The sequence below is a fragment of the Salminus brasiliensis genome, chromosome 11 (assembly GCF_030463535.1).
Source record: "Salminus brasiliensis chromosome 11, fSalBra1.hap2, whole genome shotgun sequence".
Classification (NCBI taxonomy): Eukaryota; Metazoa; Chordata; class Actinopteri; order Characiformes; family Bryconidae; genus Salminus; species Salminus brasiliensis.
This window is the reverse complement of record NC_132888.1, coordinates 36,054,077-36,074,153: the sequence shown is the minus strand read 5'-3', so window position 1 is coordinate 36,074,153 and position 20,077 is coordinate 36,054,077. Positions and strand designations below refer to the sequence as shown.

At 40.8% G+C, this 20,077-nt stretch overlaps 1 protein-coding gene across 1 annotated transcript in view; it reads right to left on the bottom strand.

Annotated features, from left to right (window-relative positions):
• Positions 1-20,077, bottom strand: part of LOC140565124 (uncharacterized) — a 49,624-nt gene that overhangs the window by 20,170 nt on the left and 9,377 nt on the right. The window contains exons 3-14 of the mRNA XM_072690932.1: positions 15,771-15,893; positions 15,587-15,672; positions 14,208-15,491; positions 11,002-12,882; positions 9,027-9,197; positions 7,614-7,787; positions 7,047-7,220; positions 6,640-6,813; positions 6,229-6,402; positions 4,966-5,139; positions 4,058-4,104; positions 3,366-3,928 (exon numbers count right to left, since the gene is read on the bottom strand). Of these exons, the coding sequence (XP_072547033.1) occupies positions 3,366-3,928; positions 4,058-4,104; positions 4,966-5,139; positions 6,229-6,402; positions 6,640-6,813; positions 7,047-7,220; positions 7,614-7,787; positions 9,027-9,197; positions 11,002-12,882; positions 14,208-15,491; positions 15,587-15,672; positions 15,771-15,893 (5,025 nt within the window). The remainder of the gene's footprint in view (positions 1-3,365; positions 3,929-4,057; positions 4,105-4,965; positions 5,140-6,228; positions 6,403-6,639; positions 6,814-7,046; positions 7,221-7,613; positions 7,788-9,026; positions 9,198-11,001; positions 12,883-14,207; positions 15,492-15,586; positions 15,673-15,770; positions 15,894-20,077) is intronic.

The following is a 20,077-nucleotide window of genomic DNA, read 5'->3' as shown; positions in this document are numbered from 1 at the left end:
CTAAATACGCTACATACTCTACGCTACGCCTGATTCCTAAATACGCTACATACTCTACACTACATCTGATCTCTAAATACGCTACATACTCTACGCTACGTCTGATCCCTAAGTACACTACATACGCTACGCTACGTCTGATCCCTAAATACACTACATACTCTACGCTACACTTGATCCCTAAATACGCTACATACTCTACACTACATCTGATTTCTAAATACGCTACATACTCTACGCTACGTCTGATCCCTAAATACACTACATACTCTACGCTACATCTGATTTCTAAATACACTACATACTCTACGCTACGTCTGATCCCTAAATACGCTACATACTCTACGCTACTCCTGATCCCTACATACGCTACGTACTCTACGCTACTCCTGATCCCTAAATACGCTACGTACTCTACGCTACGTCTGATCCCTAAATACGCTACATACTCTACGCTACGTCTGATCCCTAAATACACTACATACTCTACGCTACGTCTGATTCCTAAATACACTACATACTCTACGCTACGTCTGATCCCTAAATACACTACATACTCTACGCTACGTCTGATCCCTAAATACACTACATACTCTACGCTACATCGGATTTCTAAATACACTACATACTCTACGCTACGTCTGATCCCTAAATACGCTACATACTCTACGCTACTCCTGATCCCTAAATACGCTACATACTCTACGCTACTCCTGATCCCTAAATACGCTACGTACTCTACGCTACGTCTGATCCCTAAATACGCTACATACTCTACGCAACGTCTGATCCCTAAATACGCTACATACTCTACGCTACGTCTGATCCCTAAATACGCTACATACTCTACGCTACGTCTGATTCCTAAATACACTACATACTCTACGCTACGTCTGATCCCTAAATACACTACATACTCTACGCTACATCTGATTCCTAAATACACTACATACTCTACACTACATCTGATTTCTAAATACGCTACATACTCTACGCTACTCCTGATCCCTAAATACGCTACATACTCTACGCTACTCCTGATCCCTAAACACACTACGTACTCTACGCTACGTCTGATCCCTAAATACGCTACATACTCTACGCTACGTCTGATCACTAAATACACTACATACTCTACGCTACGTCTGATTCCTAAATACACTACATACTCTACGCTACGTCTGATCCCTAAATACACTACATACTCTACGCTACATCTGATCCCTAAATACACTACATACTCTACGCTACGTCTGATTTCTAAATACGCTACATACTCTACGCTACGTTTGATCCCTAAATACACTACATACTCTACGCTACATCTGATCCCTAAATACACTACATACTCTACGCTACATCTGATTTCTAAATACACTAAATACTCTACGCTATGTCTGATCCCTAAATACGCTACATACTCTACGCAACGTCTGATCCCTAAATACACTACATACTCTACGCTACGTCTGATCCCTAAATACGCTACATACTCTACGCTACGCCTGATCCCTAAATACACTACATACTCTACGCTACATCTGATTTCTAAATACACTAAATACTCTACGCTACGTCTGATTCCTAAATACGCTACATACTCTACGCTACACCTGATCCCTAAATACACTACATACTCTAAGCTACGCCTGATTTCTAAATACACTACATACTCTACGCTACGTCTGATTCCTAAATACGCTACATACTCTACGCTACGCCTGATCCCTAAATACACTACATACTCTACGCTACTCCTGATCCCTAAATACTCTACATACTCTACGCTACGTCTGATCCCTAAATACGCTTCATACTCTACGCTACGCCTGATTCCTAAATACACTACATACTCTACGCTACGTCTGATCCCTAAATACGCTACATACTCTACGCTAAATCTGATCCCTAAATACACTACGCACTCTACTCGGCTGTTCGGACACCCAGGAGAAGTTGGTTCCACCACTATGACTCCAGAACATACAGCAGTCCAGATGTTTATCTTCCACACGTCTTAATGGATTTTTTTTTACCATGGTCATCAGGTAGGGATATGTTTGTTCAGTCAGGGTTTTGAATCTGATGGGCAGCAGATGTCTCCGAGTGCTTTGACGAATATGGAAAACACTGTTAGACATGTAAACACTGTTAATACTTCACTGTACTGCCACGCTGCTCTACATTCACTACCAAAACACTAAACACATCCGAGCACCTGCTGTTCGAGACAAACAGGACAACTGTGTCACATGACTTTATCAAGTCTGTATATTTTTCTATATAGTTGGTAACAGGATGAACGAGGTTGATGCTGAAAGTACTTTTCACATACTTTATCTTTCCGTTTACACAAGCAGAAAAAGGTAAATCGAGAAGTTAAGAGTTGTGTTTTGTGGGAATATTTTTTTTTAACTAAACCACCCAATCACTCACCAAATCACTCCAGCTCCGAAGTCAATTAAAGTCAGGTATAAAACTTTATTTAAACATAAAGTTTCCAAAGAAGGCTTAAAGACTAAGACACTAATACCTAATGTGTTAGTCGGAGACAGCCAGCGTTCCCCAAGGCGTTCTGAATAGGTCTGATTCTGCATGCAGTTTATACACCTTTCTTATTTACACTTTAGTCCAACACATAATTTTGGTGTCCCATGTGGTTGACTCAGTTCCGCTTGTATCCAATCAAAAAGGTACTTTTAAGTGACGTACTTCTCATCTAGTTCCACCTCATCTTCTTTGGTGGCATTTAAATAACATTTCTATGCTGACATCCTCAAAATCAAAGATGTCAGCATGCCCTTGCCGAACACTCGCCTCTCTTTCACCCCGCATCAGATACTCCAAGTGACTTGCTCCTAAATCTAAGGCCCACTTTTAACCTACCTGTTATCCTCCTCATATATTTTAGGCTGGCCAACACTAGCTGTCTCGTCCTAAGGCCTGGTTGCACATACACATTTTAATGCTTTCATACAAAAGCCAATATTTCCATCAGTTTTCCTAAAAACTGAAATAAAATATGTTGAATCTGAACAGTGTAAAAAAATTAAGGACTATATTCAAAGCCTTGCGTTATTGGTATTATATGGAAATCTGTTAGTGTTAAATATTGAAAAAAAATACCTTCATCTGTCACTGAAAGTTCTTACTGTTCAATACTGCCAATAGCTAATTACACTGGATGAAAACAGCATATAATAGAAGTAAATACAAAAAAATACAACATTTCTATTCACCAGTCAACAGTCAAACACACTAAACACACCTCTATGTACACACATTTCAGAGTAAGATAACCACACAAGCACAACCCAATCATTAGTCCAATTAATCCTGTGTAGAGGCTAGTCTATCACACACACACACACTGAGCAGTCAGAACCAGCCCCGAACCCTGCGTAGAGCGGCTCAGTGAACGTGGTGTAGAAAGTGTATTTGTGTTTCAGTGTGTGTGTGTCAGATGAGATGCTGTAGAAGGACAGAGTGCCGGCTGGCCAGTCCAGGTACACTGCTACTCTGCCAGACTGAAGGTGGTCGTAAAAAGAGCAAATCCATTGTCTGTTGTGGAAAACATTGTGGCTCTGATTACAGAAATCCAAACTCCAGGACTGATTATTAGCTCCGAACAGAACGTCGTCTCCATCTCCTTTCCTCCTGATCCCTCTGTAAGACACGGCTACAGCAGCCCCCAAGCCTCTCCACTCACCCTTCCACCCACTCTGTCCAGCCTCCTTCTCCCCTCTGCATTCAACCTCCCAGTAACAGCGTCCAGTCAGACTCTCCACACTCAGAACCTGAGGCCAGTGTTCAAATCTGTCCGTATGATCCGGATACGGCTGATCCTCTTCCACACCCTCCACCTTTCCGTTCTGCGCTTTCACCTTTCTGTGTGTGGTGCTGGAGTCCAGAGTGAGCTTACAGGCATCTGCATGAACACACATACACACAGATTAAATGAATCCACACAAATAGCATGTGTGTGTGTGTGAGAGAGAGTGAGTGAGAGAGAGAGAGAGAGAGAGAGAGAGAGAGTGAGTGAGAGTAAGAGTCTTACATTTTTTTAGTCCTGGTTTCATCCTGATCTTTCCTCCATGTTCCACCCTAAACACACACACACACACACACACACACACACACACACACACACACACACACAGTGAACACACAGTGAGGAGACTGCTAAATCAGTTACCAGATGCATTGCAGGTGGAAGAAAGGGCCTTTGGGGGCCTTCCATCGCAGGTGGAAGGAAGTTTAACCTTTAAGATAATATGCATTAACTTTACTTGTGAAAACAATAGCAAAATGGTAACTTATTTACTGAAATAAATTTGTATTGATTACTTAAACAATCCAAAAGATGTTTATACAATCGTAGGAAATGCACATCCATGCATCTCTATATCTGTAGTGTAATTTGGCAGTTTCTCCATAAGAGGGCAGAAGTAGCACTCATAGCTTCCATTTGAAAATAAGTGAAATACACCCGCAACAAAAGAAGGCATGCATGTTTGTGGCCACAAAATGAATGTATACAACACTATTTACAAAGTAGTACGATAATATTTATAGATACAGATTTCATTGGAACATATATATGAAATATAACACTAACAACCAGTCTGTCATTAATATAAGTTCTTTCGAAGAAAAGACCCAGGCTAGTTAAGGATAGTTAAGTAAACAACCCCTATTTTGCTAAAACAGAAGAGATGCTAAACCTTGCGTTGTGCACGCGCCGTCATCTTGCTTCTTGATTTACGAGTGTTTCTGCACACAGCTTAAATGCATGTTAACCTAAACTTCTGAACTGCTTTTAAAGAGGTAGCTCCACCGGTGGGAACACACTATGTGTTATAAGTTCTATCTGTGGCTCAATATTTTTTCAGCTACTTTTACACTCTTGCACTTGGCATCACGCTGTGCACTATATGAATCTGACCAAGTAAGACCACAACTCACAGTAGTTTATCCAGTTTACACTGTGGACCATTCAGTAGATCAGAGAGCAGCTTCACTCCAGACTCTCCTGGATGATTGTAGGTCAGATCCAATTCTCTCAGATGCAAGGAGTTTGATTTTAGAGCTGAGGCCAGAGAGGAACAGCCTTCTTCTGAAACCATACACCCAGACAACCTGCAGAAGGAAGGGCAAATGCTTCATCATTCTTACTGAATTGCTTAAATGTAATGATTTTTGCTAATTACGTTAAATGAAATAACATAACAGAGGAACAGAAAGCATGTTTCTCTGGGCAGCACTGCAGAGTAAATGTGATATAAAGAAAATTATCTAAACATAATTAACGTGTATCCTGTAACAAACACACACATATAGACACACCACATTATGGGACAACTCACAGAAAACTCACAGAAAACTCACAGAAAGTCGGTTAACTGAACAATATGCTACTCGATTCACATGCCACAAGTTATGGTGACATAGATCACTGTGTATAACCTGAAAATGTGTTTCAAACAAATATATACTATATTCTCTATGCACTAAGGTGGAAGAAAAACTTGGTACAGTAATAATGCAAAATTTAAGGTTTACAAATTGCATTGTAATATTACATGGTTTTAAATACATACTGGCAAGTCTTTTTTTAATATATAAAAATTATTTTTAAAGGTATTTGAACAATTATTAAATCCATTGATAGACTGACATTTTACTAAATTACCACTCAGTTTCTTTTTGGAGTAACTGCTGTGAAGTGAGGAAAATAAAAAGCGTAAAAAGCTCCTATGCTTAAATATTTTAAGTCACACACAATTAATATAACCTGAGAGTTTTTTAATGCCATCTATGTAAACTGTTTCCAGAAGGTTCTGGTCTAGGCCCACTCATTTTTTTTATTATATATACAATTTAATGCCAGTTGATTTGGTATACTTTTTAAAATTCGTCCCACTGTCTGCGTTTCTTACACAGCGCAATACTGCAATACAAAAAACACAAAACCACGTTTAGTGTTGTGCAATTTAGACACAAATGCTTAGCACTGTGTTACTTGCGACAGTAGCACAAAAACATTCACTCCCCAAGGAACCCTGGGGTGTTTTTGCGGCCGCCTAATTTAAATAGACCCACTGCTACTGTTGGCTAGCTTACGATTACAGCCATTAAAGACAAGATTTTCTGGGGTAAAACTGCACTTTAAACACTTTTACAGAAATATATGCGCATTCATTATTTAAGAAATGCTGATTAGCTCACCTGAGTGTCTCCAGTTTACAGTGAGAACTCTTCAGTCCAGCAGAGAGCAGCTCCACTCCTGAATCCTGCAGGTCATTGCTACTGAGATCCAGCTCTTTCAGTGAGAAGTTTTCGGATTGTAGAGCTGATCCCAGATTTCCACAAGACTTTCCTCCAAGATTACACATAGCTAGTCTGTAAGGGGAAGACATTATAACAAGCTAATAAAATACCGAAAGGGGTTTCTGAAGAGAATAAGACACCAAGTACATAACATGGTTTTGACACATTAAAATAAACCAGTGTATGTGTTTTATCTAACTGGGATGGTTGTGGTGAGAAATACAACAGAAACGACAGTAGTGTTGATCTTTGGTTGGTGATCTTTGGTAGTGTTGAACATTTTTTTCAGTCAGTTCACAGAGGATTCACCTGAGTGTCTCCAGTTCACAGTGTGAACTCTTCAGTCCAGCAGAGAGCAGCTCCACTCCTGAATCCTGCAGGTCATTCCTACTGAGGTCCAGCTCTTTCAGAGAGGAGTTTACTGACTGTAGAGCTGATCCCAGACTTTCACAAGACTTTCCCCCAAGATTACACATAGCTAGTCTGAGGAGAGAAAGTACAACAGATCTAATAAAATAACCAAAGGGGGGGGGTTTAAAGAGAATAAGACATTAAGTACATTACACACTTTTGACACATTAAAATTAACCAGTGTGTGTTTAACTGGGATGAGACTGGGATCTAACTGGGATGGTTGTGGTGGGAAATACAACAGCATTGTCAGTGGTGTCAATCTTTGTCTCAACATTTTTTCAGTCAGTCCACAGAAGATTCACCTGAGTGTCTCCAGTTTACAGTGTGAACTCTTCAGTCCAGCAGAGAGCAGCTCCACTCCTGAATCCTGCAGGTCATTGTTACTGAGATCCAGCTCTTTCAGGAAGGAGTTTTCTGACTGTAGAGCAGAGCAGAGAACTTCACAGGAGTCCTTCCAGAGGGAACATCCAACAAGTCTGCAAAGCAATAACATAGTAACACATATAAATATTTTCAAAAACCTGCGTTTCGTTATATATTTTATAATTAATCTGACCAGAGGAGGATGGGTCCCCCTTGTGATTCTTGGTTCTTTCTAATGAAGGTTCTTAGGTTTTTAGGTTTTGTTGATCTCCTTTCCTCTTACTGATTCCTGTAAAGCTGCTTTGTGATGACGACAGTTGTAAAAAGCGCTATACAAACAAATCTGATTGATGATTGATTGATTGATATCTACTCTAGAGAGTGTTCTAAAACACAGTGTTCACGTAAATGGGCAAAATGCAGGGAAAAAGCAAATTAGCAAATTACTTGAGTTTACAGTGTCTTCACTTAATTACCAGTCAGAAATAAATTTACAGAAGATTTACCTGAGAGTCTCCAGTTTACAGTGGGAACTCTTCAGTCCAGCAGAGAGTAGCTTCACTCCTGAATCCTGCAGGCCATTGTTACTGAGATCCAGCTCTCTCAGAGAGGAGTTTACTGATTGTAGAGCTGAGCCAAGGTCTCCACAGGAGTTCTTCCAGAGAGAACATCCTGCAAGTCTGCAGGAAAAAAATGGTATTTAAAGCACGCCCAGTTTCCCTTTTTATACTTTCACACTAGCTAACCTGAAGTCCACTGACATCCAGAATGTACAGTGTCAAATGGAATATGTTCGGATATCTTCACTCCAGCCCAAAATGCAAAATATGCCACAGTGCAGACCATACAAAGTCAGAAAACACTACCAATTTGTTTCACCATTTGATAAAATACCATCCAGTCAAGTACACGGAGAGTGAAAAACACATTTGAAGGTTGTTAGCCAGCCACTCAGCAGTGGCACTATCCAGCCATCGAGCAGCGGAGTTTCTCCTAAACAACAGTCAATTGTGGCGACGTTTGCCTCCATTATCCCTCTTTAAAAAAACATTAAAAAGACATCTGGAAATAACAAGCATGGTCACCTAATTCATGGCTAAAGCTATGATGACACTCAGATGCACAGTGGAGAAAGAAATACTTTCACAAAAACCTTGTGAAAGTATTTAAGAGCATATCTGGAAGCCAAGTTAAAGCTTGTGAGACGCTTTGCTACTACCACAGACATCCGAAGCGTATATGAGCCTTACAGTGCTTTATATATATATATATATATATATATATATCTGAGTCCACCAGCGAGCTTCACGGATGCGCGCTCTGGAGACGTCCTATGGTGAAGCCTGTGTTGAACCTCCTCAATGATGAGATCCTAAAGTCAGAAGCTTCAAGACTTCAGTCATCAGTTATTTGAATGCGAAATATGATAAAGCTGCCACTGATGGACATAGCGTCCCTGCTTGATCCACGCTTTAAGACCCGCTTCATTAAAGGAAACAAACTTCATGCCATTAAAGCTAAAGCCATGGCCGAGATGCTACAAGAAGGGCCCAGAAAAACCGAGAAGCTGACACCGCTTTAAAACCCACGCCAGAAGTAGTTCCAGTGAAATGTTTCTTTGTGGATGTGAGTAATTTGCATACTGTGTGTATACATATTTCTCTGCATTTTAAAAAACTATGGCCACGTAACAAAAGCTTATTTTGTGATAATTATCGAGATTAATCAATATTAAAAAAATATTGTGATAACATTTTTGGCCATATCGCCCCACTCTATTTGGTTGTTTGTATTTTTATATTACTGAAGTGATTACAGTATCAGATATAAAATAAATAAGAAACATTAAACAGATTACTCGAGTTTAGTTTGTTTCTTAACTTTATAGCCAACCAGAAATACATTCAAAGAAGATTTACCTGAGTGTCTCCAGTTTACAGTGTGAACTCTTCAGCCCATCAGAGAGCTTCTTCACTCCTATACTCCGCAGGTCATTGTTTCTGAGGTCTAACTCTTTCAGGGAGTTTACTGATCGTAGAGCAGAGCAGAGAGCATAGCAGGAATTGTAGGTGAGACCACAGTCAGCAAGTCTGCAGAAATGAAAGAAATTAACACAAACTTAAACAAAAATGAAAAACTGAAACTGAAAATATCCAACCCTGTCTCCAAGGAATAATGACTATTTTATTACTGGTGTTTAAAGCATGCCCAATTTTCTTTACAAACTTTCATGCTGCCCAATTTCTGATGTTCTACTGAAGCCCAGAATGTACAGTGTCATTATCGGGATGGTATAGGTGTAGCCTTTCTGTATCATAACAGGTTCTGCTGTAAACAGGGATGGAGAATTCTACACATCTGAATAGATTTCCATTCATCTTAAGAGCACACTCTATCACACACAAATCACACACAAAGTCCGTCCATACAGTCCATATACGAAAGTCCATACAGTCCATATATGACAGTCCATACATCCATATACGGACGTCAATACAGTCCATATATGACAGTCCATACAGTCCATATACATCCGTCCCTACAGTTAATATGACAGTCCATACAGTCCATATACAAAAGTCCATACAGTCCATATGTGACAGTCCATATACATTCATCCCTACAGTTGATATATGACAGTCCATACCGTCCAAATACGAAAGTCCATACAGTCCATATATAACAGTCCATACCGTCCATATACGGACGTCAATACAGTCCACATATGACAGTCCATACAGTCTATATACGGATGTCCATACAGTCTATATATGACAGTCTATATATGGCAACCATACGGTCAACATATCACAGCTCATATATGGAAGTTAAACTGTAAAAAGTCTCACCCAAGCACGGCTTGTGGTTTCTGTTTGAGTTTATTCTCCCTGTTCCTGTTAAAAGCTCTGTTCCTCCCAGTCCCTGGTTTGTTGTTTTGCCCCGTCCAGGTTCATTTGTCGTCCTGTTTTCGTTTAGCCGCTCTGTCCCCTAAATCCTGCACTCATGGCTATCCTTCTTGTTCGCTACCCTGTTTGTGTTTATACTGCCCCTTTTAATAAATCTTGCATTGCTCCGTCTCAGCGAGTGTTTTCTGTTTCCCTGGCACGCCACCATGACGGTTCGGTACAAACACCAATATACCCCCTAGTTAACATGATAAATTAGTTAACTCATTAATAATGTAAACCAATATCTAATTCTTTTAATGCTGTTAAGACTTTTTACAATTTTGATCTAAATATTTATAGTTCCAGGCTTAAACCACTGCTCACGATTCATGACAGCAGGTCTTTCATTCAAATACAGTTACAAACAGCAACTGAGGTAAAACTAGTAGGTACTGGGGTAACTGAGTAAACTGAGGTAAAGTTATTTAGTTGGACAACTTAGCCCACACCAGCCAGGCTAAGGGGAGAGCTCATGTAATTGCAAACAAGAGTCTCCCTGAGAGTTCTGATTTGGTTCCTTAGAGATCTGATCCCTGCTTGGCGGGACCTCCTCACCAAACTTAGCTTGTCTCCAACAGGCCCACGCTTCCACTTCCACTGTGCTCTCAAACATCACAGACCAGTTAGTTTTTATGCTACAAAGAGATGGTCCTACATGACAGCACCAGTCATTTCTTTAATTTTTTTTTCTGCCAAGGTAAAAAGGAGACATGGTAAGTTTTGTATTAAGACATGAATAATTTATTCGCGTAGCATACTGCACCCCTTAAAGCAGAGCACCAATTTCAGAAGAACCCGAGAACGGTTCTCTTGCACACTTGATCAAGTGTACCAAACTTGAGGAGCAAGAACTACCAGGTCTTTTTTGATTTTCTAACTGATATGATGGTCCTTTTTAAATAAAACATTCAGATATAGATGCTATAAATGTAGATAAAACACTCACACAGCTCTTCTGCAGACAGTCACAGCTGGGATCAGTCTCTCATAACCCTCCTCTGATGTGTTGTATTTCTTCAGGTCCAGCTCCTCCAGCACCTCCTCTGAGGTCAGAAGCATGCAGGCTAGTGCTGAACACTGTCCAGGAGAGAGCTTCTCTTCTGAGCGTTTCTCTGAGTTTAGATACTCCTGAACCTCTCTGGAGAGAGACTGGTCCTTCATTTCAGACAGACAGAGGAACAGATTGATGGATCTCTCCACAGAAAAAAAGCTGTGACCTCCTTTGATTTTACTCTTGATGTACTCTATGGTTTCCTCAGAGTGTGTGTGTGTGTGTGACAGTAGACCCTGTAGGAGTCTCAGATTGGACTTCAGTGAGATGCCCAGCAGGAAACGGAGGAAAAGATCCAGGTGTCCGTTCTGACTCTCTACAGCTTTATCCACAGCTCTCTTCAGCAGATTATCCAGTGGAACATTTTCAGACCATATCATGTTCTCTGTTTCTAAACACTGCAGTTCCTTCATTTTCTTGTTCTGGTAGCAGTGAAACACATAAACAGCAGCCAGGAACTCCTGAAAGCTCAGATGAACAAAGCAGTAGACCTTCCTCTGGTAAAGCACACATTCCTCCCTAAAGATCTCAGTGAAAACCCCAGAATACACTGAGGCCTCAGTGATGTCTATACCGCTCTCTCTCAAGTCCTCTTCATAGAATATCACATTGCCCTTCATCAGCTGTTTAAAAGCCAGTTCAGCCAGTTTCAGAAGTTTGGTTCTGTTGGATTCCAGCAAGTTGTGTGGGTCTCTCTCATCTTTCTCCTCATATTTCTGGTCCTTCATGTTGGTCTGAGTGATCAGGAAGTGGGAGTACATTTCAGTCAGAGTTTTAGGGATTTCTGAGTGATGATGTTTGATGAGTCTCTGAAGCACAGTGGCTGAGATCCAGCAGAAGACGGGAATGTGGCACATGATGTGGAGGCTCCTCGCTGTCTTAATGTGGGAGATGATTTTCTGGGCTTGGTCTTGGTCACTGATCCTCTTCCTGAAGTACTCCTCCTTCTGTGGGTCACTGAAACCCTGGATTACCGTTACACGGTTGATGTGTTTAGGAGGGATCTGATTGGCTGCTGCTGGTCGGCAGGTTATCCAGATTAGAGCAGAGGGAAGTAGCTCTCGTTTGATGAGGTTTGTCATCAACACACCCACTGATGATGTCATGGTGATGTCAGATACTTTCTCACACTTCTCAAAGTTCAGAGGAATTCTGCTTTCATCCAGACCATCAAATATGAACACAGCTTTGAGCTCCTCATAGATCTTTGGATCCAGGTCTTTAAGCTCAGGATGGAGGTCACACAGAAGTCTATGAAGACTGTACTGATGGTCTTTAATCAGGTTCAGCTCCCGGAACGAAAGAACAAACATGAAATCTACATCCTGATTGGCTTTTTCCTCGGCCCAGTCCAGAATGAACTTCTGCACAGAGACAGTTTTTCCAATTCCAGCAATGCCTTTAGTCAGCACACTTCTGAGACCTGGTCGTTTTTTCTTTTTTATTCTTTTAAGTCTGCGAGCTTTATTATCTTGTAGAGGTTTAAAAATGTCTGAGCAGTTGATTGGAGTATCTTCTCTGTGTCTCCTGGGTGTTTTCTCCATCTGTAGAACCTCATGTTCTTCATTCACTCCTTCACTCTCTCCCTCTATGATGTAGAGCTGTGTGTAAATCCTGTTCAGGAGGGTTTTATTCTCTTCTGTTTTGATTCCCTCAAATAAGCTCTCATACTTCTTCTTCATGCTGCTTTTGTGTGTCTTTAGGACTCTGTGCAGGACATCATCCACTGATTGGTGAGAATCCTGCTGCAGGGGTGCTGCTTCTGTATAGCTTTGCCTGATCAAACACAGTAACAAAAACATTAGTAACATGTTTCATTTTCTGTTTTGATTGCATTATATTTGAGAATTTACACTGAGTGTTTATTTGATCTAACTATTTTCAGCATTTGTTGGCCTTCACACAGAGATATATAGAGATATATACAGACTTATTCTCCCTCTACACCGTTAAAATATAAAAAAAATAAAAAACTGTTACACATCACTCATATCACCGTAAAAAAAATGTCAAACCTAAAAATCAAGGTTAATTTAAGAAGGGCCATCACAATAACCAACTAACAAACAACACCCTGATCACCCACTGCACTCATTCTTCACTTTTCTTCCATCAGGCGGGAGATACAGAACACTACATTGCAAAAAAGCAAAGCTCACAAAGTTTAACATCTTTGTATCCTGCTTACAACAAGTTTCCTTTTTGGAGGACAACAAAGAAATTTAATCCAAATAAATATAAACGCTGTCCCAAGGGACCACCACTGGGACTACTACTGAGCAGAAATAAAAGAGGGTGAGGGTAGTTCCTGCATCCCACTCCTTTCTCAGCTCGGAGATGTAAAATACTAATTTATGGATACACTGGAGCTGGGTAGCTACAAGCTGAGGTCTCCTCCCGCTAACAGGCCTTGAGGCCTTGCTCTCTCCAGGATGGCACTTTTCCCCCACATCACTCCAGTGCAATGCTGGCCAGCACTGGCGTCCGCTGGCTGATGCGTCAGAGCCAGGTACACTGCACTTTCCTCTGAGTGTGTCGGCTGCCAGGTGTTGGCTGGCTGCACACGTCACAGGAGGTGTATCGGTCTTCGCCCTCCCAGTGTTGGGAGCATTGCATGTAATGGGGAAGAATATAGGTTGGGTAATTGTTTTTTTGGGTAATTTTTTGGGCAGAGGTTTTTTTTTTATCTTGATGAAGTGAAAACTCTGGTAAGTGCATTTGGTTGAAATAATAAGTTCATACACATAATAAGCTAGATACAAAAATACAAATTCAGAATTGTAGAGTAATTTGCAGAAAGTTATTCCCCGCGTTGGACTGAATTAACTCCTGATATTTGCACTGTGCAAGCTGTATTTATGAAAATGACTTTATGATATTATCTGTGAATGTACCCCTAGCAGAAATGCTTGAGCTCAAACTCAAAGGCAATGGTATGTTATCAAAGCTGTGGAGTGGGCTTCCAATAGAAAGACCTTGTTACAACATCTAACTTATAATCGATCGATGACTATCTGACGCAATCTAATGAACTGTTTTGTACTATAGTCCGTGCTCGGCTTGAACACATTAATAGAGCAACTGAAAAAACAATAACTTACTCTGGGTCAGGTGGTACTCCACTGCTGAGTGCTGGAGGTTCACCGATAGACCTGTCACTCTTAATAGACACACTGCTGAGTGCTGGAGGTTCACCGATAGACCTGTCACTCTTGATAAACACATTGCTGAGTGCTGGAGGTTCACCGATAGACCTGTCACTCTTGATAAACACACTGCTGAGTGCTGGAGGTTCACCGATAGACCTGTCACTCTTCACAGACACATAACTGGGTTCATGTCCTCCACTGCTGAGTGCTGGAGGTTCCCCGATTGACCGCTCACTCTTCACAGACACATAACTGGGTTCTCGTCCTCCACTGCTGAGTGCTGGAGGTTCCCTGATAGACCTGTCACTCTTCACAAACACATAACTGGGTTCTCTTCCTCCACTGCTGAGTGCTGGAGGTTCCCCGATTGACCGCTCACTCTTCACAGATACATAACTGGGTTCTCGTCCTCCACTGCTGAGTGCTGGAGGTTCCCCGATAGACCTGTCACTCTTCACAAACACATAACTGGGTTCTCGTCCTCCACTGCTGAGTGCTGGAGGTTCCCCGATTGACCGCTCACTCTTCAGAGACACATAGCTGGGTTCTCGTCCTCCACTGCTGAGTGCTGGAGGTTCACCAATAGACCGCTCACTCTTCAGAGACACACAGCTGGGTTCTCGTCCTCCACTGCTGAGTGCTGGAGGTTCACCAATAGACCGCTCACTCTTCACAGACACACAGCTGGGTTCTCTACCACCCCTACTGAGAGCTGGAGGTTCACCGATTGACCGCTCACTCTTCAGAGACACACAGCTGGGTTCTCGTCCTTCACTGCTGAGTGCTGGAGGTTCACCGATAGACCGCTCACTCTTCACAGAGACACAGCTGGGTTCTCTACCACCCCTACTAAGAGCTGGAGGTTCCCCGATTGACCGGTCACTCTTCACAGACACACAGCTGGATTCTCGTCCTCTTCCATTCCTGAATGCAGGAGGTTCTGTAATAAACCAGTCAGTCTTCATAGACACATATCTGGGTTGTCCTCCTCCTCCACTGCTGAATGCAGGAGGTTCTGTAATGGACCACTCACTGTTCATACACACACAGGTGGGTCCTTTTCTGCCAATGCTGAGAGGATGGTTCCCAAAAAACCTGTCACTCTTCATACACACACAGCTGGGTTCTCTTTTTCCTCTGCTGAATGCAGGAGGTTCTGTAACGGACCAGTCACTCTTCATAAACACCCAGCTGGGTTCTGGAGGTTCTGCAGGCTTTCTCCTGAGAGCAGTTGATCTACAATGAGAGTAAATTGTTCGGTAAATATGTTTTTTAGTCTGAGCGTAAGAGACAGCATTTACTCTTCTAAGTGCTGATGGAAACTCACTTACCTTGGTTCAGAGTATCTTTCTCCACTGCTGGAGTGATAACACTCCTTTGTAGAGTATTCGCTCTCCACACACACAGGGTTGAGTCCCTGTGAAAAGTTTATCCATACACATTAAACCTGTGATAAAACTCCCAACATGGGTTAAATGATTTTTTTACTCCATAACCAAACTAATGTGCACTTACCTTTCTATGTCTTCGGGAGATTATCCAACCTAGAGAAAGCACAAAACTCCAGACTATGAGGAGAAGGGAGAGTACAAAATCACTCTGTGATGAAAACATCGCTCTTCCACTGCTTTTGGATCCCTGTAAAAATAGAAGAGGAAAGAAAACATGAGGTTCAAATGAACAGAGTATTGTCTAATGTGATTCGTTATAGAGACGCTGACTGTGAGAGAAGAGTATATGCTGATGGAACCACTGCAGGCTTCAGTAATACGGGATTGATTTGTTTATTTCATTACAGTCTTCAGTTTAGTCTATACTAGCAGTCAGGGCATATGTATCTATTTATTTACTGATTAATCTATGAAAAATAAAAGAACACTTGTGAAAATATCAGAATCTGAGACTCCTTGTGGTTGTACCCTAGCACACCCCCTTGGCCTCTATGACCACACACTGCCCTTATAAGAAGAGGATAGAGTGAAGCAGACACTGGATCACAGAATGGCCACTGACTGGACTTCCATGTCTGGAATAATAATGGCACTTTATCCACTCATACAATCATACACTGAGTTCTGCGTAAAAATAAGCAATTAGAGGAAACGCAAAAGCAGCTTCATCCAGATTAAGAATAAACTGCACTGTTAAACTGTAGCTATGAGCAGCTATTTGCATTAAACTGGCCTAAATCAGACAGTATTTATGTGGTGGTTTACTGTTCCCTCGACTCTGGGCTCTCAGATGCGAGGTTTTATCCTCTGAACGGGTGTGATTTGAGCCTCAGGAGACACTTCACTGCTAACACTTTTCTTTAATACAGTCACCAGTGTTGAAATACTGTGCTTGGGATGGCTCTTTCACAAATGAATACGCATTTCATAACTTAGTGATATCAGTTTCTCATCAGTTCAGTTCCCATTTTAGTTCTCTATTTGTTGCTCCTCACTTGAATGAACTGCAATATGAACTGAAGTGTATTCATTTAGTAATTACTCATCAGTAAATACTGTTTCAGGTCATTTTAGATCATTAAACTCAACTACTCTTGAATAGTGCATTTGAGTAATGTTAGTAGAATTCATTTAATTTACTAAATTAAATTGTTATTCATGTCTAAACGATCTGATTCATTAAACTTAAAATAATTTGAAGACAATTTGAGTTCATAATACTCACCAGAATCTCACAGTGTACTTTGAAACGACCAGAAAATGCTGCCTGTCATAGATACTGGAGCGGTAATCACCAGTACATGTAGCTGAATTAGAGAGCTAGCTTTACTGTCTTTACTGTTAATAAATTGGAAATCAGTTGTTCCACATTTAGTAGTTAATATTCAATGAGTTCAACCTCACTGATTGTTTATTGAGAACTGACAGATTCATTTAGACCTTAAACAAGGGCTAGGCGATATGGTAAAAACCACTATATCGCAAATTCTTAAAAAACTACTGTTCAGATACTCTCCCCTACTGAAAACAGTGATTTTTATTCACCATCTGAACCAGCTGAACTTCCTCTAATTAAACCAGTCTAATTACGCTGTCTGTAATGAAATGTGCAGTTGATCAGTGTTTATCAAGCACCACCAATTTCCCTGATTGTGTTTCACAACAACAATATTTATCAATAAAATATGGTCATATTGCCCAGCACTACTTTAAACATGTAATTACCACAGTGGTTCAGCACTGATTAATACAGCAGTACATTTTAATCAGCACAGTAGGTTTAGTGTAATGGGGAGTAATAATATTGTAAGGTACTATGATATTGATACTTGATTGTTTATTATTTGGTTAAACAGTATTAATTATTTTATTAATTAGTTTATTACATGGTTAAAAAAGTATTAAATACTTCCAAACAATAATCAATACACACTGACTGAGTGACTGAGTCAGATGATGAGGAGTGATCATGTGTTTTTGGGTATTATGGCCTGGAACCCAGGAGTCCAAACTACACCATCTACTGGTCAAACAGCGTTACTGCACCTTCCGCTGCTGTTCCACCGACGTGCTGTTTCAGCTCCTGTCTGAAGATTTAGACTTAAACTCTGAACCATAACACATTAGAAACATGCTTTACCCTTCATATGTCACTGATCCACCTTTACACTGAAACACACACACTTTCTGTTCAGAAAATAAACATCGACGCCCATCTTGACCGGATACGATCACATACTTTAGTTTGAAGGAGGTCAGAATCACTAACAGTACAGTCAGATCTGAGACGATCTGAGAGCACTGCTACCTACCTTTTCTGATGATCGTGCTGAAGTTCTTCATCGACAGAGCCCGTCTTTACCCGCCGTCTGTGGAAACGAAACCACCCAAAAGGGTCAAATACCGTAAAAACCGCAATACACGCGCACTACGAAGAGCAGAGAGGTAAACAAGGAGACGGTGGCGTGTTTACAAGACGACAGAGCCCCAGTTCTACTGCAGTCCAGTCCAAACCGAGTCCAGTTCAGATTTAATACAATCCAGTTCTTAAATAATCCACTACAACAACCTTGATCCAGTGCTAAAACCTTCCCATCCAGGCCTAACAAGATTAATGATCAGCTGACGAAGCTTAATAAGCAAGATATTGGCACGTGTGTGTAGCGTATATAGATATACACGGCCAAAAATATAGCTAGGGACACATGCTCATTTATTGTTTATTAGCACTATATGACTGTGTTGGAGTAACTAGCTATCTCTACTGTCTAGTGAAGGCTTTCTACTGAATTCTGGAGCACTGCCGTGAGAATTTGATTGCATTCAGCGACAAGAACGTTAATGAGGACGTTGGACTATCACCACCTCATCCCCAACTCTCTCTTAAAAGTACTGGCTGGGGCACAACCATCGTTTCATCACTGCTTTTATACAACACTTGGAGTATAAATAAAAGTATAAAATTAATAACTTGAGTCGTAAGCGCGACGGTTTTTAATGTTTTGATGTCAGCATCTCCTTCCGCCAAATTATAGTCCCTTAACAAGCAGCTTGCAAGCACTTTCTGCAAGCACCAGCCTGCAGCTCCTTACGCCGAACAACTAATAAAACTCCGTTTCCCAATTGGTTTTCTCTTGCTTTTATTGTGTATTTTTGTTTTCCTTTGATAATTTACGCTATTTCTTGGTTTATTAGTGATGTATAGCAACGGCGCTAGGCGGAGTGATACGGTGCTGCTGTGGGGTTAGCATGAGCTAGTTCTCTTGTCAGTGTTGTTAGCTACATGCTAACGTTAGTCTAATTATATAAGAATAAAGTTCATGTGTTTAACTTGAGCTTTTGTAGAAGTGTTGTTGTTAAAGTGTCAGTTTGGCACGTAAGCATTTAATATTAGTACCCGTGTAACACAAAACCCGCTGAGTTCAGGCTGTGCGCAGCTCATGAATCACCGCCGTTTGAATCATGTGTCGACTCAAGTGAATCATTCTGCTCGGCTCCACAAAAAAGAACTAGCTACGTCATATGTTCACTCTCGACACTATAATGTATTTATAAACAAATTCTCTTATTTTACTACGGAATTAATTAGCACCTCATTAATATTTCCTTAATGAAGTGTAATGAAGGTTCGTTTAGGTTTTTTATGGCGAATTTAAAGTTGTTTTAGTTTTATGGCGAATTAAAAGTTACGTTTTAGTGCAAAGTCCAAAATAAAACACTTTAATACACCGAATGAAAATTAATAATAATAAAAAACAATCAATATTCTCAGAAGTTCAGTGGCCAAACTGAAGTTCAGAGCAATGGTTCCAAAGTTGCCCTGCGGAGTCAAAAACAACCGCCATCTTGCAGCCAGTGTAACTGCGCCCTCCTCTACCGCGACTCTCTACCGCCATGTTGCTTCAGTCCCTGCCTGAAGATTCAGTCCTCTTTAAGTGTGTAAATCTGTTTGATATTGACGGTCAGAATCACTAACAGAGATTAACACAATACTACAGCCACTTCTAAGACAAACTGAGAGCACTGCTACCTTTCCGAGACTCGTCCAGAATTTGTCCTGTTAGAAAGCCCCTCCTCCTGCAGTGAAACCGAAAGCTCCACTCTCTGCTCTGGGACGTTATTTTTGCCTACGCATCCATTTCACCGTAAATACCGTAATACGACCCTACACTGAAAATAAAGGAAAAACAGTGGAGATGGGAAAGCAACAATCCTATATATATATATATTGTTATTATCCAGTCCAATCCCAATGCAGTCTAATCGTAATTCATCCAGTATCCACTATCTATATAAAATTATATATATATATAAAATTTATAATTATATATATATATATATATATATATATATATATATATATATATATAT